This window comes from Brachycentrus maculatus, unplaced genomic scaffold, assembly GCF_059751285.1.
Source record: "Brachycentrus maculatus isolate JH-2025_06_01 unplaced genomic scaffold, ASM5975128v1 h1tg000372l, whole genome shotgun sequence".
Classification (NCBI taxonomy): domain Eukaryota; kingdom Metazoa; phylum Arthropoda; class Insecta; order Trichoptera; family Brachycentridae; genus Brachycentrus; species Brachycentrus maculatus.
Genome location: NW_028281121.1, coordinates 19,044 through 35,730, shown reverse-complemented (window position 1 = coordinate 35,730; position 16,687 = coordinate 19,044). Strand labels below are relative to the sequence as shown.

At 33.3% G+C, this 16,687-nt stretch overlaps 3 protein-coding genes across 3 annotated transcripts; 1 reads left to right on the top strand and 2 right to left on the bottom strand.

Moving 5' to 3' along the window:
• Window positions 1-531: 531 nt before the first annotated feature.
• On the bottom strand, window positions 532-5,479 carry LOC148303325 (uncharacterized). Its single transcript, XM_088270128.1, has 2 exons — window positions 5,345-5,479; window positions 532-3,191 (listed from the first exon to the last, which is right to left on the bottom strand). Exon 2 carries the CDS (start codon window positions 3,005-3,007, stop codon window positions 1,661-1,663), a length of 1,347 nt encoding a protein of 448 aa, XP_088126254.1. The 5' UTR covers window positions 3,008-3,191; window positions 5,345-5,479; the 3' UTR covers window positions 532-1,660.
• Window positions 5,480-7,323: 1,844 nt separating this feature from the next.
• On the top strand, window positions 7,324-9,369 carry LOC148303324 (large ribosomal subunit protein mL38-like). The gene is made up of 4 exons (XM_088270125.1): window positions 7,324-7,554; window positions 7,628-8,193; window positions 8,766-8,927; window positions 9,040-9,369. Exons 1-4 carry the CDS (start codon window positions 7,364-7,366, stop codon window positions 9,312-9,314), a joined length of 1,194 nt encoding a protein of 397 aa, XP_088126251.1. The 5' UTR covers window positions 7,324-7,363; the 3' UTR covers window positions 9,315-9,369.
• A 1,007-nt stretch (window positions 9,370-10,376) lies between these two features.
• Window positions 10,377-16,409, bottom strand: LOC148303323 (putative protein FAM10A4). The gene is made up of 8 exons (XM_088270109.1): window positions 16,344-16,409; window positions 16,051-16,239; window positions 14,464-14,549; window positions 13,350-13,561; window positions 13,113-13,222; window positions 12,024-12,183; window positions 11,082-11,261; window positions 10,377-10,722 (listed from the first exon to the last, which is right to left on the bottom strand). Exons 2-8 carry the CDS (start codon window positions 16,230-16,232, stop codon window positions 10,519-10,521), a joined length of 1,134 nt encoding a protein of 377 aa, XP_088126235.1. The 5' UTR covers window positions 16,233-16,239; window positions 16,344-16,409; the 3' UTR covers window positions 10,377-10,518.
• Between the last annotated feature and the right edge of the window lie 278 nt (window positions 16,410-16,687).

Here is a 16,687-nt window from a genome sequence, read left to right as displayed (position 1 = left end):
AAATTACTTATGTGTTTAATTATATACTAAGTAATCTAACTTACCTATACTTTCTTACACTAAAAGAGTTCTTATAACGTCCAGTGTTGGCAGTGGTGGCAGGGGGTGGGGGTCGAGATAAATCTGCACTTTCCCCTTTTCTAAAAAATGTCACACCTGTATGTGTACAGTGCAGCTAGCTTGACCATTAACTTATCTATACTACCTCCCTCTAAAACAATGGAAATTTTCAACTGCCTGAAATGATCTTTCATAACTTTAATCTATAAAGCGGGTAACCAAAATAATGTTTATGTTTTCTTTATTCTCCTATTTTAAAGTGAAGTTACCATCCAACCATCAAATTTAAGAGAGTAAAGCAAAATGAGAAACATCTTAAAAGCTGTTATGCACAATTACATATAATATTACACAATTTTTTATATAATAACATAACATATAATAAGTTAATTTAAACAAGGAAATGTGATAAACCTTACTGTTTATTACTGTGTATGGGCAGGGTTTGGTTAGAATATGAACACAATTGGATGAGTTCTCAATACTATTTATTATTGTCAATAAATGTGTATTTTATCTCCCCTCCAAATATGCTGAGGCATAACAGCCAACGTCAGGTGGAGCCATAGTCAGATAGTTAGTCAACCGCAGAGGGCATCAAACTACAGGCCCACCAACCTGTCTCTTACACTTACTCTTATAATTTCTTATATTAATGTAAAAAATGGCCTTACATAAATAAAGCTAGACATAATAAGTAGAATATTAAGTGTTTTTATTATTTTAATGAATGTATGAAGTCTTCCGTAAATAATCAGTTACTTATGTCAATTTTTCCTTTTTAAAAACCCTGGATATAAAACACCTAAGAGATCATTTTTTTATATCTGTCCAAAATACAAATTATATAAAGTCAATCAAGTTTGAATTTCATGTATGGATTAGATTCTAGCCCTTAAACATGTGATTCAGAGCTTTGAATTACACACAAATAAAAAATACTCTATTGATTATTAACACTAGAACCGCATACAAGTATCACATACTGAGAAACAAATTAACCACTAGGAGTTACAAAAAATACTACTTTTTGTTTCAAGAATTTAAAAAAAAGTAGTATAGAATATTTTTTTATGATATAGTACTGCTATGCAGCCCCTATGCTTGTCTGTAGAGATCAGTGCTTGCCTCTATTTTGGGAGAGGCATGAAAAATTTGCCAGGTTTACCTATTATATTACCTGTATCATTATTAATATTTAGGTTACCTATTACATAATTTTACTGCGCTTTAGCAGCTGATGCTTATCCTAAGAGCAAGAGATTATAACTTTAAAGTGATTAAATGTACATAGCTGTAAATTTATACTACACACTGTGATTACTCCAAAAAGTAAGCAATTGTTAGTTCACTATATATACAAGATTTTAAAAGTTAGTCCAATAATTTGATTGGTTAAAATAACTGGTTGGGGTTCTAGTGTTATTAATAAAAAAGGTAACAGATAAATTAAATCACAACATATTTTTAAGGGATAAAAAAATAAAACTACAAAAATTGCTTGTAAAAAATTATGGTAATAAAAATGGAAAAAAATTATATCTTAAGTATGTATATAAAAATATATGGAATTATAAAGATTCAAATAGAGATATAAACGTCAGGCCGATGAATCTGCACTAGGAAAATTAGTTTGTATTGTTTGGTTGTCATAATACAATGACACAATGGAATGTTTTTTGCAAAAAGCCCACCACCAACGAAATCCTGCTAAACCTGTGAATGTGAATTCTGGATCACGAACTCGTCTCAGTGCTTCGACAAAAGTAAGTACAATGGCGAGGGAACGTTTCGTACGTCTGTTATAAGGCGAGACTGAGACATCACAACAAAACTCTAAAACAGTTTTTTCCTCGTCATTAGATAAGCCAGCTTCATCTAACACGACCATCCTTTTTGATTTTCCGAGAATATTGTCATAAAGTGTGCCCTTAGGAATCCCATATTTCACAGAGGCCTGCGTGAACCGCATGCGCTGAGTAACTACGGCGTGAATAGCATCTTGCAACTGTTCTTGGGTCCAAGTCATGGGTTTGTTATTATGTTTCATGGGGCTTCCAGCAAAGTCAGAATTAGAAGATGTAGATGCACCGAGTAAACTTTGATTGTTCTTCCATACTTTATGTGTATTGTCTTCGCGAGATTCAATGAGAGATCCTTTAGAGTTTGTCGTATCATTGTGAAATGAAGTTACAGTGGCAGCTGATGAAGAAAATGTGTTTACTTCCGGGATCGGTACAGGTGAATAAGCATGATTTTGTTGAGATGTAACTGCTTTTTTTATTTGAGATTGAAGAAAAGAAGTAGTTATATCTAGATACGAAGGAGATCCAATTTCTGAACTGTTTGTGTTTGGGGGTTGATGGGTCGGAGAACTCTTTTTACGAATTTTACACTTGGGGGTTTCAATATCACAATGGGGTAATTCTCTTTTAGTAAAAATATCTTTATTACTGGAATGTGAGGATGTATCTCCTTCAGTGACATCCTGATCCGGATTAACTTCAGTCAGTCCTCGAATCTTGAGCATCTCGGCTACTTTCAATAATGGTGCTAGTTGCTCTTGCGAGACATTTATTTCACCTTTATACATAAATTGCACGACGGCTTTCAACTGAGACCAAGTTACATCGCGAATAATAACAATAGGATGTTGACAGGGATTCTCAAAAAACAAAGTTTGAAAGTAAGGGCTGCATGCTGACAGAACTACTTTGTGAGCTTTGAGACTTCGTCCATCGCATGCGAGTGTCACATCGACAAAAGATTCATTTTGCAGGAGCTGATCAAACACATTTGTGAGATTTGACTGGTAGTTATTCCAACGGAGACAGAATTGTAAGGATGAGCTTGCAGAAAACTCCCCGGCCAGTCTGGAATCTGACTCACTTGTATCTTGTAGAACTTCACTTCGCATACATTCCCAGGATGTATCTGTAGCCTCCATCGATGGAACATTGTCTTGAGAACTCCTTATAATGCCTTGCCTACAAGTAGTTTGTAAGGTTACGGACGCCAGCTTTGTTAATTGCAATATAACAGGTGAACTATAAATCTGCAATCTTGCATTCAAACGCAAATGCCAAATTTTCTTTCAATAACAGCTCTTGGATATGGATATAAGGAAGAACCTGCAATGTAAAAAAAGAGACAATTAAAACAAAATAAAAATAATTAGTTAATCAAACAAAGCGTCTGTGATAAGATATTAAACATATTTAACGAAATTCTCTGAACAGAAGTTCCGCCATCCTTGAGCATCTTCTAGAGCATTGTTTTTTCAACCTGGTGGTCACTGGTCACGATAAGGCACAAAAGGGGGTTACAGGCAGCCCAAAAATACTATCCGTATATAAAAAATCATATTCTTGACACAATCAAGTGTTGATAAATGTCAAAATAATGTAATTGAAACATATTTTTTTAAACCATTTTGGTTATTTAGGGGGGTTGTGACACTAAACAGCTTGAGAGCCAATGCGCTAGATGAGTGATTCTTAACCGTGTTGGAGGTACCAAACCCTTAATTGAAAACATTTATTGCTAGATTGATATATTCCCTTTAAATAATATACTAGATCTATTGGATAAATGAATATTTTGTACTTCGTATCATTTTTCATAATATTTGATATATTCCTTTTAAATAATATACTAGATCTATTGGATAAATGAATATATCGTACATCGTATCATTATTGTAGTAGATTAGTTTCGTATCAGGTTGTGGTCCCGTGGTTAGTGTCGCGGACTCTTAAGTCAGAGTTTCTCGGTTCGAACCCACTTTACCACGATTTGATACCTATTTCTAATAATGAGCCGCTTAGGCTCACAGAAATAGTATGAAATTGAAATATTTGTGTAAGTAATAAAAACACAAATATTTAACTTGTTTTTTTTTCATAATATTGTACAATTGGGGATGGTGTTTTGACCTCCACCGAACCCGGGAGACAGACTCAACAAACCCGTGGGGTTCGATCGAACCCAGGTTGAGAGCCACTGCTCTAGATGAATGATAAATTGCTGAAATTTATCGCTTGCACTTAATACACCAATTTGGCTATTTTCCATTGCTTACACATAATTTTATTTATTGGCTGATTTTGCTAAAAATGGAGACTGAAATACTCCGTTAAGTAGCAATGGTCTTCAATTACAAAAAAAGTAGATTAAAAAAAAAGGATCATGAGGCCAAACAAAAGCTGTTAAAAATACTGTGTTGTTTCTTTTTTGGCAGATATGTTTACATATTTTATTACATAAGCATAGAAAAATATGTATTTCTTTTAATTAACTGTAGTTAATTTGGTTTTTAATTGCCACTGCATTGACAGTTTTAAAAATCTGTAAATTGTATTGTTAATTTTTTAAACTGTATGAATAAAAAATCTGAAGGGGTTTTGTTGCATTAAACGACTGAGTAATGCATAATTGTGACAATAGTAGTTGCAGGACTACCGATAAAACGAGACCCGTTTTCTAACAATTTTTCAACAGTGCATAGGGCAATATATCGCATCAGTGGTCATATAAATATTAGGGTGTAATATTTATTCGACATCCCTGGGAATCTAATTCGGGACCTCTAGCAAAGTAGCCCAATACGATAACCACTACACAATATCTTTAAAATAATAGTGAAAAAGTAATATAAAATTTGATAAAGAAAAATTGCTTTAAAAAAAAAACATGCTATTAGCGGCAAAAAATATAAAACAACCGTGTTACAGAAAAATAAATACATTGCTTGAAATCAGACGCATTTAAAAAAATATTTATACATTTAAATCATTTTAGTGTTTTGAACCATTGCTGTTGACATTTCTAATGTCAGGTTATTACAATACAATATTTTGTTGATGTTTACTAAATAACACTTTTATTATTTTTTAATAAACGCACAAAATAAACGGGTAAGGCGGTACAAGACAAAAAGTGTAAATATGATGAAAAGTCTTTACAAGCGTTCGTCCGCAATCCAATAAAAGCGGAAAAAAAATCAGCCACGCACTAACCACTTGTTGCATTATGAAGATCAACGTCAAAAAAACTTTTTCAAAGCCCAATAATTCATTTTCCTATCGAACAAGAATTCTTTTGAGTAATGCGAACATACTTTTCAGATTTACTTTATCACATTATCATTTATAAGTAAGAAAATAAACGCTACATTGCAGCCCATTGTCTTAAAAAAAAACGAAAATAATCAACAGGTAAGTGTGATGTTACCTTGAATCATAATAATATAAGGCTAACTTTTAAAAGTAAGTTAAATAATTACCAATTCATTATACTCTTAACAACCTAGAACGTTAATTACAAGTTATAATTCAGAACAGTTAAAAAAGAACTTCAACTTAAAAACTTTTGCAAACTCAAAAACAATACGTTTGTTCAAGCCATAGCCAAGTTTCTCGGAATTTTAAGTTTCCTCAAGAAATTATTACCAACTGCAGCTATATTCAAGTGTAAACAAGTGACGTATAACTAATGCCTACTAAACTATTATCACAGACTACTAAAGTATATAGGTTGGCGCCGATTCCTTCAAAAACTGTGGAGTGTCATTACTTAGAATTTTCACTCGTGTATTTATCATGCTACTTTAAATTTTAATTATGATAATTTATCTCTTTTACGAATTGAAAAGATCCCTGCGTTGAGGCGGCAAAAATTATTGCTCTAATATTGATTTCATTATTGAGGGTGGGGTTTGTTAATATACAAATAATAATATGAATGGCGTGGTATGGAAAAAAACGATAGAATCGTGAAAGACTCTCTCAGAGGCAATAAAACTAAAATTCCGCGATCACGCGTATGAATAGACGGAAACGATCCATCTCTCCATGGACCAAGGCCATGAAAACATCTGTTAATCGGGAACTCGATAGTACGCAGAAGGGTGCGCCTTAATATTCCGAGTAAGCGTGAAGAGTGTGATGAAAGAAGAGCAACTATTGTCATTTGTTTGTTATTCGCCATTTATTTCCACATATTGAAGAGCTTGAAGGTTTTGAATTTCTGTATTATTAATTATGTATTATTAAAACATGTTTAAAATGACAGGCGGCTCCTGGGGTTTGATCCCGTTGAACGATGGCCAGCTAGAAGACTAGGTGGTCGTTGAGTTGTAGAAAACTGGCGTTCATTTTACTTTTAACTACTACTACTACTACTACTACCATCACGTCGTTGGAATGCCACACTCTTCTGTCCTGACATACACTCCTCGCCTCCTTCACATCCGTACATCTAGTCATATATGCCCTCCGATTACGCAGACTTTTGACACCACCAGATTTTAGGTTCTGATTGATCTGATTGTGCCAAGTCTTTTTCGGTCGTCCTCGTTCTGTTTTCCCTCTCACATTCGCCACATATATTTTCTAAGTCATTATCTCGCTATCCATTCGCTCCACATGTCCATACCACCGTAAATAACTCTTTCTAATATTTTCAATTATTTCTAGTTCAGCCTTACATTCCTTTCTTATATTTTCGTTTTTAATTCTGTCAAACAATGATTTTCCACACATTCGTCTGAGGGAGCGCATTTTAACCAATTTTTTTGGAAGATATCTGTTTTTTTATTACCATTGTACCACCTTTTTTGTTTATTTTTTTAACAATACTGAATTATAAAAACCTATCAGAGGAAGCTAAACTGGCAGTGCACAACGGAGTACTGGTTCCAACTCTAATGTATGGAAGTGAAACATGGAGTTGGCAAAAGAAGGATGAAAGTAGACTGAATGCAGTCGAAATGCGATCTCTCAGAAGAATGTGTAACAAAACGATGTATGATAGATGTGCGAATAGTGAAATAAGGAAAGAATGCAAAGCTGAGATAAGCATTATCGATAAAATTAAGAAAGGTGTGTTGAGATGGTTTGGACATGTAGAACGAATGAGTGAGGAAAGAACGGTAAAACAAATTTATGAGGCGAATGTTAGCGGGAAAAGAAGCAGAGGAAGACCGAGAAAAACATGGCACGATCACGTATGCCAAATACTTGAAAGTGGTCAGGTTAGGTGTCGTAACAATCGGCGGGTATGTATGAGGAGATGCATGAACGTGGAAGAGGCGAAGAATGTTTGCAAGGACAGAGTGGTGTGGCGCTCTATTCTCTCTGCCTACCCCTGCGGGGAAGCGGCGTGATGGTTAGTTAGTTAGTTAGTTAGAATTATAAAATGTAGAAGGCATTGGAATGTCGTAAAAATTGTCGTTGATAAAAATTATTTTAGTTAATTTAATAGCAACATCGAAAATAACCTAACGTCTGTGCTAACAGTGAAGATGGCTGTCAATGTTTGGAAATGTATCTTGAACGATTTTTATATCCAAAAATCTTATTTTGTCAGGCGAGGTCATACGATTCGTGGAAAACCCCCCGGCGTAGCTCGAAATCTTCAGCAACGTATCGATGATTTAAAAGTTAAAGATGAGTTATATACTAAAAGGATCAATATCGGTTTTCCAGCTTTGAGGTTACATATTTATTACTGCAACTGTTGTATCGTGAGGTTTCTTCCATATATTCTGAACCTTATTTTGTTGCAGTTTTTCGAGATCACAAGTATTGTCTCAGCGCCTCGATCATGTTAAAAAACAAAGGACGGATAAGAACTTGGAAAAGCTCTCACGAAATCATGAACTATTAATTGATTTAGAAGAAGTGGAAAAGGATTGGCAAAAATATAATGGACCGTACCAAATCAAAAGGATTGCAGAACATTACGGGGTTTATCAGCATCTGTATGATGAAGGTTACTTCATACCTAGAGTGCAACTGAATATTCTATATTCCTATAATGAAAACTTGTGTCCTGTGTACTTTGGGAATGTTGTAAAGCCCGCAGAAGCAGCCGAGGCTCCGGAAGTATTATTCGAGAGTGACAAAGATAGCTTGTGGACGTTGACGCTAGTAAACTTAGACGGGCATTTTACCGAAGCAGGCAAAGAGTATATACATTGGTGTGTTACAAATATACCGGGAAATGATGTCAGCAAAGGGCAAACAGTAGTTAAGTACTTGCAACCGATACCTCCTAAGGGCACTGGTTACCATAGATATGTTTTTGTTCTTTATAAACAGAATGAAAAGGTGGAGTTTCCTCTAAAATCAGGTTTGTTAATTTTTAATTAAGAAGGCATAGGTCATTGGCCTACAACTGGGCCACCCATATAACATATACAATACAATCAACAATTCTTTTTGTTCCAAGAAATAATTCATAATTTCAGTACAGTCCTTTATTTAAAAAAAACTCACTTTAATCCAAAAAAATATGTGTACAATGATGTAAACAATTTCTTTTCTTCAATATAAATATTTCCATTGATGCCTTCTAAGCATGTCAAAATGTTTATGTATATGAAGGTCCCGGGTTCGATTCCGAGGGGGGGGTCAAATAAATGTAAGTGATTTTTTTTCACTGTAATATTTATTCAATATTACCCTGGACTGGTACCTGAAGCGGAGGGCTGATCACCTTTCCTTCATGTGTAAACGATCAAGATAACACTGCGTTTATACGAAGCAGTGCCCTATGCACCATTGGGGTGCGGCTAAGGGTTTTATTATATATTATATATATATGAACAGAAAAAATCCATACGTTTTTCTTTGATGTTACAAAGAACAGATGATCTTTTGCACTTTGATTTTTAAAAACAATATATTCCTATATTTTTTTAGTTGATTTTGATTCACCGCTTAGAGATCGAACTTTTAAGACAAGAGACTGGTACAAAGAGTGTCAAGACGTTATCACTCCCGCAGGCTTATCATTTTTTCAATCAGATTGGGATCCAACATTGACTAATTTCTTCCATAAAAAATTGAACATGAGAGAGCCAGGTAAGTGTATATTTATAATAAAGTATGTTACTCTGGAGTTTACTTTATTTAATGGTGTTACATTTGTGAGATTGATTGGTACCATAATTGAGTTTGATATTTCTATTTTCAGTGTTTGAATACGAGTTTCCTCGCCGTCACGTCGCCCCGCAAACTTGGTTTCCTTATAGGAAGCCTTTCAATACGTACATGGATAGATATAGAGATCCTAAACAGATAAACAAAGAATATTTGCTCCGACTATTGAAAGCAGAAGATCCTTTCAAGAAACCCGACCCACCATTGAGATATCCTAATGCCCACGCCTTCCCTAAAGACATGCCTTCGTGGCTAAAACTCCATGAAAAGAAGATCAGGCTAAAATGGGGAAGAATTAATGACTATTAATTTTATATATTGTCATTCATTTTGTAGTCATAAATAAATAAATATGTAGTTAATTGATTCTTTTATTTTATTTTTATAAAATCAGATTGTATCGGGATGAGGCAACAATGGTGTATATGAAACATCTTGTGCATGTTGCAGAGAGTGTATGGATTCTAGAATACAGAAATACATAAGTTTTAGTTGATAAAACATGTAACACTAATATTGTTTATATCTTTGCAAACATACTACCGGTGCGCATTACTATGATATTGTTATATAGAGGAGAGATACCACTATTCAATTAGGTTAATGTGTATCATATATCCTAGTGCTTTTTTTTGCACCATTTATGATGCAATCAGAAATAGTTGTCGTCGTCAGCATCTCAGGAGTAAATCTTTTTAAGGAAAACAGATCTCGGATCTAGAAAAAGAAGTATACGCATGAATTTATATTCATAGGTAATGGCTTCTTTCTCTACAAGAAATTGAAGTAAAGCGCGTGGACCATGCGGCTGTGAGACATTACATTGTGCTCCCAAAACCCTGCGACCTAACTTAGCTAGTTCGCAGGCTCATTTATACAGGCTGCCATAGGTAACAGATCACATGCATTAAATCATATATATAATATGTGGTAAGTAGCCCGTGGGTAAGGGTTTTCTACAAAAATAGTTTCTCATCAACATTGCTCATTTAAGTTTGATAAACTAATTGTAAACTGGACCTTGTATGCTATTTATTTTCAGTATATTGAATGACAAATTTAGTTATGCAATAAAACAACATTTAACCTCGTTACGACTCATTTATTCATAAATCTAAGACAAAAATAAAGTATGATTTTAAACTGATGAGCATAATTTTATTATTATATGTGATAAAAATTCTAATTATGCATTACGCAACTTATAAAGACATTCTCAATCTAATAATAAAAAAAGCTTATCCACCAGTATATAATAATAGTATTTTTTATCCAGCAATATTATATTTTGAGTACAAAACCAAACTTATACAAGTTATATCATTTTATTATTTTTTACAAGAGTAATCAAATGAATGCAGATTGATTTATAGTATTTTTTCTTCTGAAGTCCATAGTAAAAGCCACATTTCATATTTATGACCAATATTTATGTATATAAGAAGCCGAGTGACTAGTTCATAAATAGTTTCGTGTTTGTGGCAGTCTTGAATGTGTAAGGTTATTTATCATTTCAGTCAAGTCCTACATCATCATTGGGTTGCGATTTTTCACCAGCTGGGGGAGGGTTGAATCCTGGGAATCCAGTCCCACCACTTGTTCCCATCTTCGATGACAGTTTGTTAAGAATATTTGCCACTTTTGGATTATTTTGGTACTTGAAAATGTTGCTTGGATTAGCACTGGCATCTTTAAATGCGGCTGCGACTTCAGGATCCTAAAAAAAAAATGTTAATCTGTATGTAATACATTTCACTGACATTGTCACTGAGAAAAAAGTCATATATTCAAAACCTATGCAAACATGTGCTAATATTTTGACAAATGTGTAAAAATTACTCGAGTAAAAGTCTTAGGGTGGTGACTGACCGGAGCATTTCGTCGTAACATCGATCGCGGCGAGCATGTTACGTTACAATGTTACGCCATTGCTGACTGTTCGCGATCAGTGCTCGTTTAGAACACAACTGCTCGCTTGTGGCCTTGTGGTCAGTGTTGCCATATGCCAAACCGAAAAATCTAAATTACAGTCTAGAAATCTGTAATAATTTCATTTTATTATTTGATTCCACTCACATGGAAAGCTGCAATGAGTTCAGGGTCATTGAACCATCCCATGGAGTCTTCCATATTGAAGGGTCCAGCAGGTTCTTGCTCTCCAGCAGCATCTCCCGTTCCCGATTTAGCTGACGAGTTTTTTGCAGCCGAAGCGTGGGCAGCCTTTGCTTCTTCATAACGCCTCAATTTTTCTTTGTGCTGCAAATGAAGTGCCATAATAATATACCAACACAATTTCCATGTTTGTAACAAGTCTAAAGATGTTTAAAACATCTTTTGAAATCATCATCAACTTAAAACCTCAAATTGTTTTGAATGGTTAAAAACCTAATTGCTTAACCTAACTTTTGAGAAATCATAATACATATACATATGTATTAGATTTTCGGAATTAATTCCGAAAACCTATCATACTCTTATTAAACATACATACATTTAGTAAACTAAGGTATTAAATACATAATTTATATGTAATACCTTAGTTTACTAAATGTGTTTTTAAATATATTTTACATTCTCTTTGTTAAGAAAATATAGTTTTCACTTTAAACCACAAAAGTGGTTTTCAGCAGTTCGAAGTGCATTTTAAATTAACAAAATAGTTGAAAAAGTTTTAAACCAGCTTTGCATCCAAAAACAATTACAAAACTTAATAATTGGATCCAATAAAATCTTTATCCCCTCCGTAGTCAGCACGCTCGGCTACCGTTCTGGAGGTCCCGGGTTCAATTTCCAAGGGGGGGTTAAATAAATAAGAGTGATTTTTTCACTCTAATAATTATTTAATATTACCCTGGATTGGTACCTGAAGCGGAGGGCTGATAACCTTTCCTTCATGTGTTAACGATCAAGATAACAGTGTTTATATGATGCAGTGCCCTATGCACCATTGGGGTACGGATAAGGGTTTGAAGAAGAAGAAGAAAATCGTTAGAAAGTATATTTCGGAACTCAATTAACCTCTTTTTCCTCTTGGCGTCGTTTAGCATTCAAAGCATGAGCCCTCAGCTTGTCGGCATTAGGAGTGACTTCAGCCAACCATTCCTGAGCCTGGTCATCATAGTCAATTTTGCATGACTCCCTCAAATCTGATGCGGCCTTGTCAAATTGTCCAAGAAGTCTGAAATAAATGAGAACAGGAATAGGTTTAGAAATTTAAGTTTCCCAAAAATAATTTTCAATTCTTCCACAAACAAATGCAATAAAAAAATCAATAAATATATAAAAATTTATAATATATTTTTACAACATGATTTTGAACAAAAATATATATGAAGAGTGGTGTCTTGATTGATGATAATAGTGGTGAAAAAAAAAATCAATTGAATAAATTTCCTGGTTAATAAAAAAAATGCATAATTTTATAAATATGTTCACCTATTTACCATGCATTATGAAAGTGGTCAGAGATGTCGCTCAAAGAACGTCATAAATCAAAAATTGTAAATTTTCAGTTGTGCATGTTTTCGGAATGCCCAGAAAATGTACTATATCCCAGCAAAAGAGGCATATTTTTAACTAAATATTTACCCGCTACAGGGCAAAAAGTGTTGTTTTTGCATTTTGAAGAAAAGTTATTGTTTAATTATTTTTTTAAATATCCTAAATATTTTTCAAATGGAGAAAAAACCTTCAGGTTTTACCTAAAAAGATCTGTTGCACAGTAAATACGCGATGTGTCCCAAGCATGGCGGTTACCCGTATTATTCAAGCGGATCACATGGCCAACACAGAAATAATCCAACACAGGACGCAAATGGCAATTATTTTAACGAAACAACTGTCAACTTAGATATGATGTTTAAATTAATTTGAAATCATATAAGTAATATTGATTTGTGCATTTCGACCTTTAATTAAACATCTGTATTTGAAATTTATTTAACATCTCAATAAATCAATACTTTACTTACTGCATGCATAAAAAATATGTAAAAACAAGTAAAAAAAATTGTATAGTGATACAGATAATCAGGTGTTTCACAACTTAATGTGAAAATCATTAGACAGGCTTAAAACATTGAATCAGGAACAAGCAAAATTATTTACCGATAAGCTCTTCCACGGAATTTGTAACTTGCTGCGCTATCGCAGTTCAATTCAAGAGCTCGAGTGCAATCCTTGATACATGCATTTGGTTTGTTGAGCTTTAAATACACCTGCGAAAAGAGGCAATACATAAAATTATAATAAACACATCCTACATGTATAATATGATAAAGAATATTGGCAAATAATTGTACATCAATAAAAATAATAAAATTTAGGTTAAAACAACAAACACACCTGTCCTCGCTTTGCAAACAGCAATGCACTGGTAGGATTAAGTAGAATGGCTTCATTGTACAATTTAAGAGAATCATCAAACTCTTGCTCCGAGAAATGGCGCATTGCAGCAGATCGCTTCTCATCTGATTGATCGATCTCTTCTTCTGTTACAACTTTATCAGGATCACCCATTATTTGAGCATCATCCAATGCGTCACCTTCGATAACACCTGAAGCAGTTTAAAAAACATGAATTATTAAGTAATACATTATATCGTGAGGTTCGAAACAGATTAGCAAACTGGGTCAAATGCTTCAAGCTGCCCGAGTTGTGCATTCTACAGTTTCGATACAAAAGTTATATTTTTAATATATCGTTATTTATCGTTATTTCAATATAATTTGATCAGAATCTTATTAGCTGGCGTCTGGATTTGATAACTATGCACATATAGTTAAGACCTTAATAAAGAGACTGGTATATAATATTCATATAAAAACATTGGATAATTCCATCTTTTCTGTCTTTGAAATGACGCCGGCGCAATAGGTAAAATTACCCATGCCCTCCTTAAGCATCAATCGACCGAAAGGGTAGAAATACCTTTTTCATCCTTAGTGAGTTAACACAACTAAATAGTAATGAGTTACAGAATTTGTTGGAGTTGGCAGTATGCATATATGGAACTTTTGAGTGCAAAGAGTTGAGCAGTATATTAAAATTTTTTGCACCAACCTGTTTAAAAAAGAATATAAACAAATAAAAAAATTATATATTTATGTAACCATCCAAATAAAGAAATGACTCTATAATGACACTCTTTTATTAACAATTCAAAAAGCCTTTTCAGTTAAGGAAGTAGATTTATACTCAAAGATTGTGAAGTGTTCTCCATTTGTGTATCACCCGTCACCTGGTCTTAAAATTATGCCATATGCAATTATGGAAAAACTACATACACACGTAGATTTGAAAGTTTAAAATAACCCACAATTTGTACCAAAAGGTAGGTATTTGGGCAATATTGTTAGTTTATTGTTATTCATGTTAGGAATGTATGTAGATTATGTCCATTTATTTATTTAGATTTTTATCTGAATTGAATCACTTGTACTATAATGATTGAATTACCTTCCATGTCTAATTCTAATTCAGATTCCGGTTCAGAATCGTCGCTAGGGATAACAGGTTCCTCTTTCTCTTTTGGTGGAGGTGCACTAAAAGTAAATTTTATTATTAAATGTTTTGTAAAAGAAAAAGATAAAGCCACCTTCACCATGCGGACAAGCAGTGCTTCAATCGTGCAAAAATGCGCTCTTCGTCTAGAGCTATTTATTTTTATCTGCTCTGACAGTGAATACATAGTGAAATGCAGTACGTTCAAAAGTATTATAAGCACAATGTATTTATTGGAGATATTGTAGTTACACAGAACGCTATATAGTATACACCATTAATTAATAGATTAGTTTTTTAGTGGTTTAAGATTATCTAGCACGTATCAGCTAACACCGCCTGAATTTAAATTATATTGTATTTTTTTATAAAGATGATATTTAATATGTTACCATCGAAAATGTATATCAAAGTATTTAGCGGGCAAAAGGGGTGATAGGGTGAGTAAGGGTATATATAATTTATTAGTGTCTGTCCTAGTAATAAAGTGTGAGTCAGAAAAAAAAATAGAGACCATGAACACAAAAATATAGATATACGTTTACTAGTGTTGGGAATGCCGCGGTGCTATGCGGTTGAATATTTTATCGATTTTTGCCAATGAAAAAAAGAAAAGGAAATCATATTCATTTTGGATCAATTGTGAAATTTCTTTCAATTAGATTTTTTATGAAAAATCCATTTTATACATTTAAGGAAGTAAATATATAAAAATTATTATTATCATTTTGAATTCTATGGTCTTTTGGGTATATTGTTCTGTAAAAGTAACTAAAAATTTCATTAAAATAATAGTAATAATATAGAATATTTCATAAAAAAAGTGATGAATATTAATGGTTGTAGCACAGGTCAGTTTTCTGATTTGTCAATTTGGTTCAATCTGATTGACATGACTAACATACTAAAATGGCTTTTTAATAAGCAATTGTTGCAAACTAAAATCATGAATGAAATTATTGATTTATTATTTTTATTGTTATAGGTACAGGAGAAAAATTTAAAAATATATGTAGAATGTGATATTCCTTACAAGTGAAAATACCCGACTCATGGAATATAAAAATTCGAAATTTGTATGCAGCAAGGCTATAATTGTATTTTTTGAGTAATGTAGTGCAAAATCATTTTATAATCAAAACATATGTTTCTTATACCCTTTGTATTTTGTTTTTGCAAGTTTATTTTATATGCCCATTTCTATTTCATGCTATTTTGTTAAGTTTGTCAGTCCAACTGGTCCAATTTAATTTGATATGGACCTTCATTTGAAGGTAAAGATATTTTAAATAAATTTAAGTGAAATCAAAATGTTTCATGTATACGTGGTGTGTAAAAAGGATTTCATAGCTTAATGTTCATAGGTCTCATTATTGATTTTGTTATTATTTTTTATTATGCGCTTAAAGGCTTGAGGGTGTTTTTTCGTAACTATTTAAACTTCCTATCCAAACACTATAAAATGATTATGATGTATTTCATATAATGATATAAGACAACGTAAAATACGTTTGCTATGTGTGTATAACGACTTATACTAACTGATCGCCGGTGGGAGTTGCCTCAGGTTTAAAAGCCGCAACCGGAATAGTTCCTCCCAGTGATACGATGAAATCTTTGAAGAAGTCCAGGCTAGGGTGGTGCAATAATTGTGGCATAGTCTTACATACTTGCACAAATGCTTTCAGCTGGGTTAATTGCTCGGCGTTAAATGGGCAGTTCATTTTGGAACTGAAAACAATAATTAAAAATTAATACACATACTCGAGGTTGCGCAACACTGTAAATTTCCTTAAAACAATAATTTTGGATGTAAGATAAAAAAAGATCCATACGGTTAATTTTCTCGAGTGCTGACCGAAAACAACAAACATATGAAAACACCGCAAAATGGCGCGACTGGAGCGGCGCAATGTGACATTTGCTTCTTCTAGACTGTTCTCTCAAATCGGTTTAACATAGTCATCAATATTATGCAAAAGTACTTAACCCGTCATAAACGAGGGGCTCTTCTTCTTCCTTTTCGCTTTTCCGGAATGTTCCAGCTTCACCAATTTATATACTGATGTTAATTTTTAGTTTTCTTATTTATTCATACAAAAACATTTTCATTAATACACGAGACCCAATAACCTAGGTTTAAAAAAAATTAAGAATGAGATAAATATAAAATACGTGT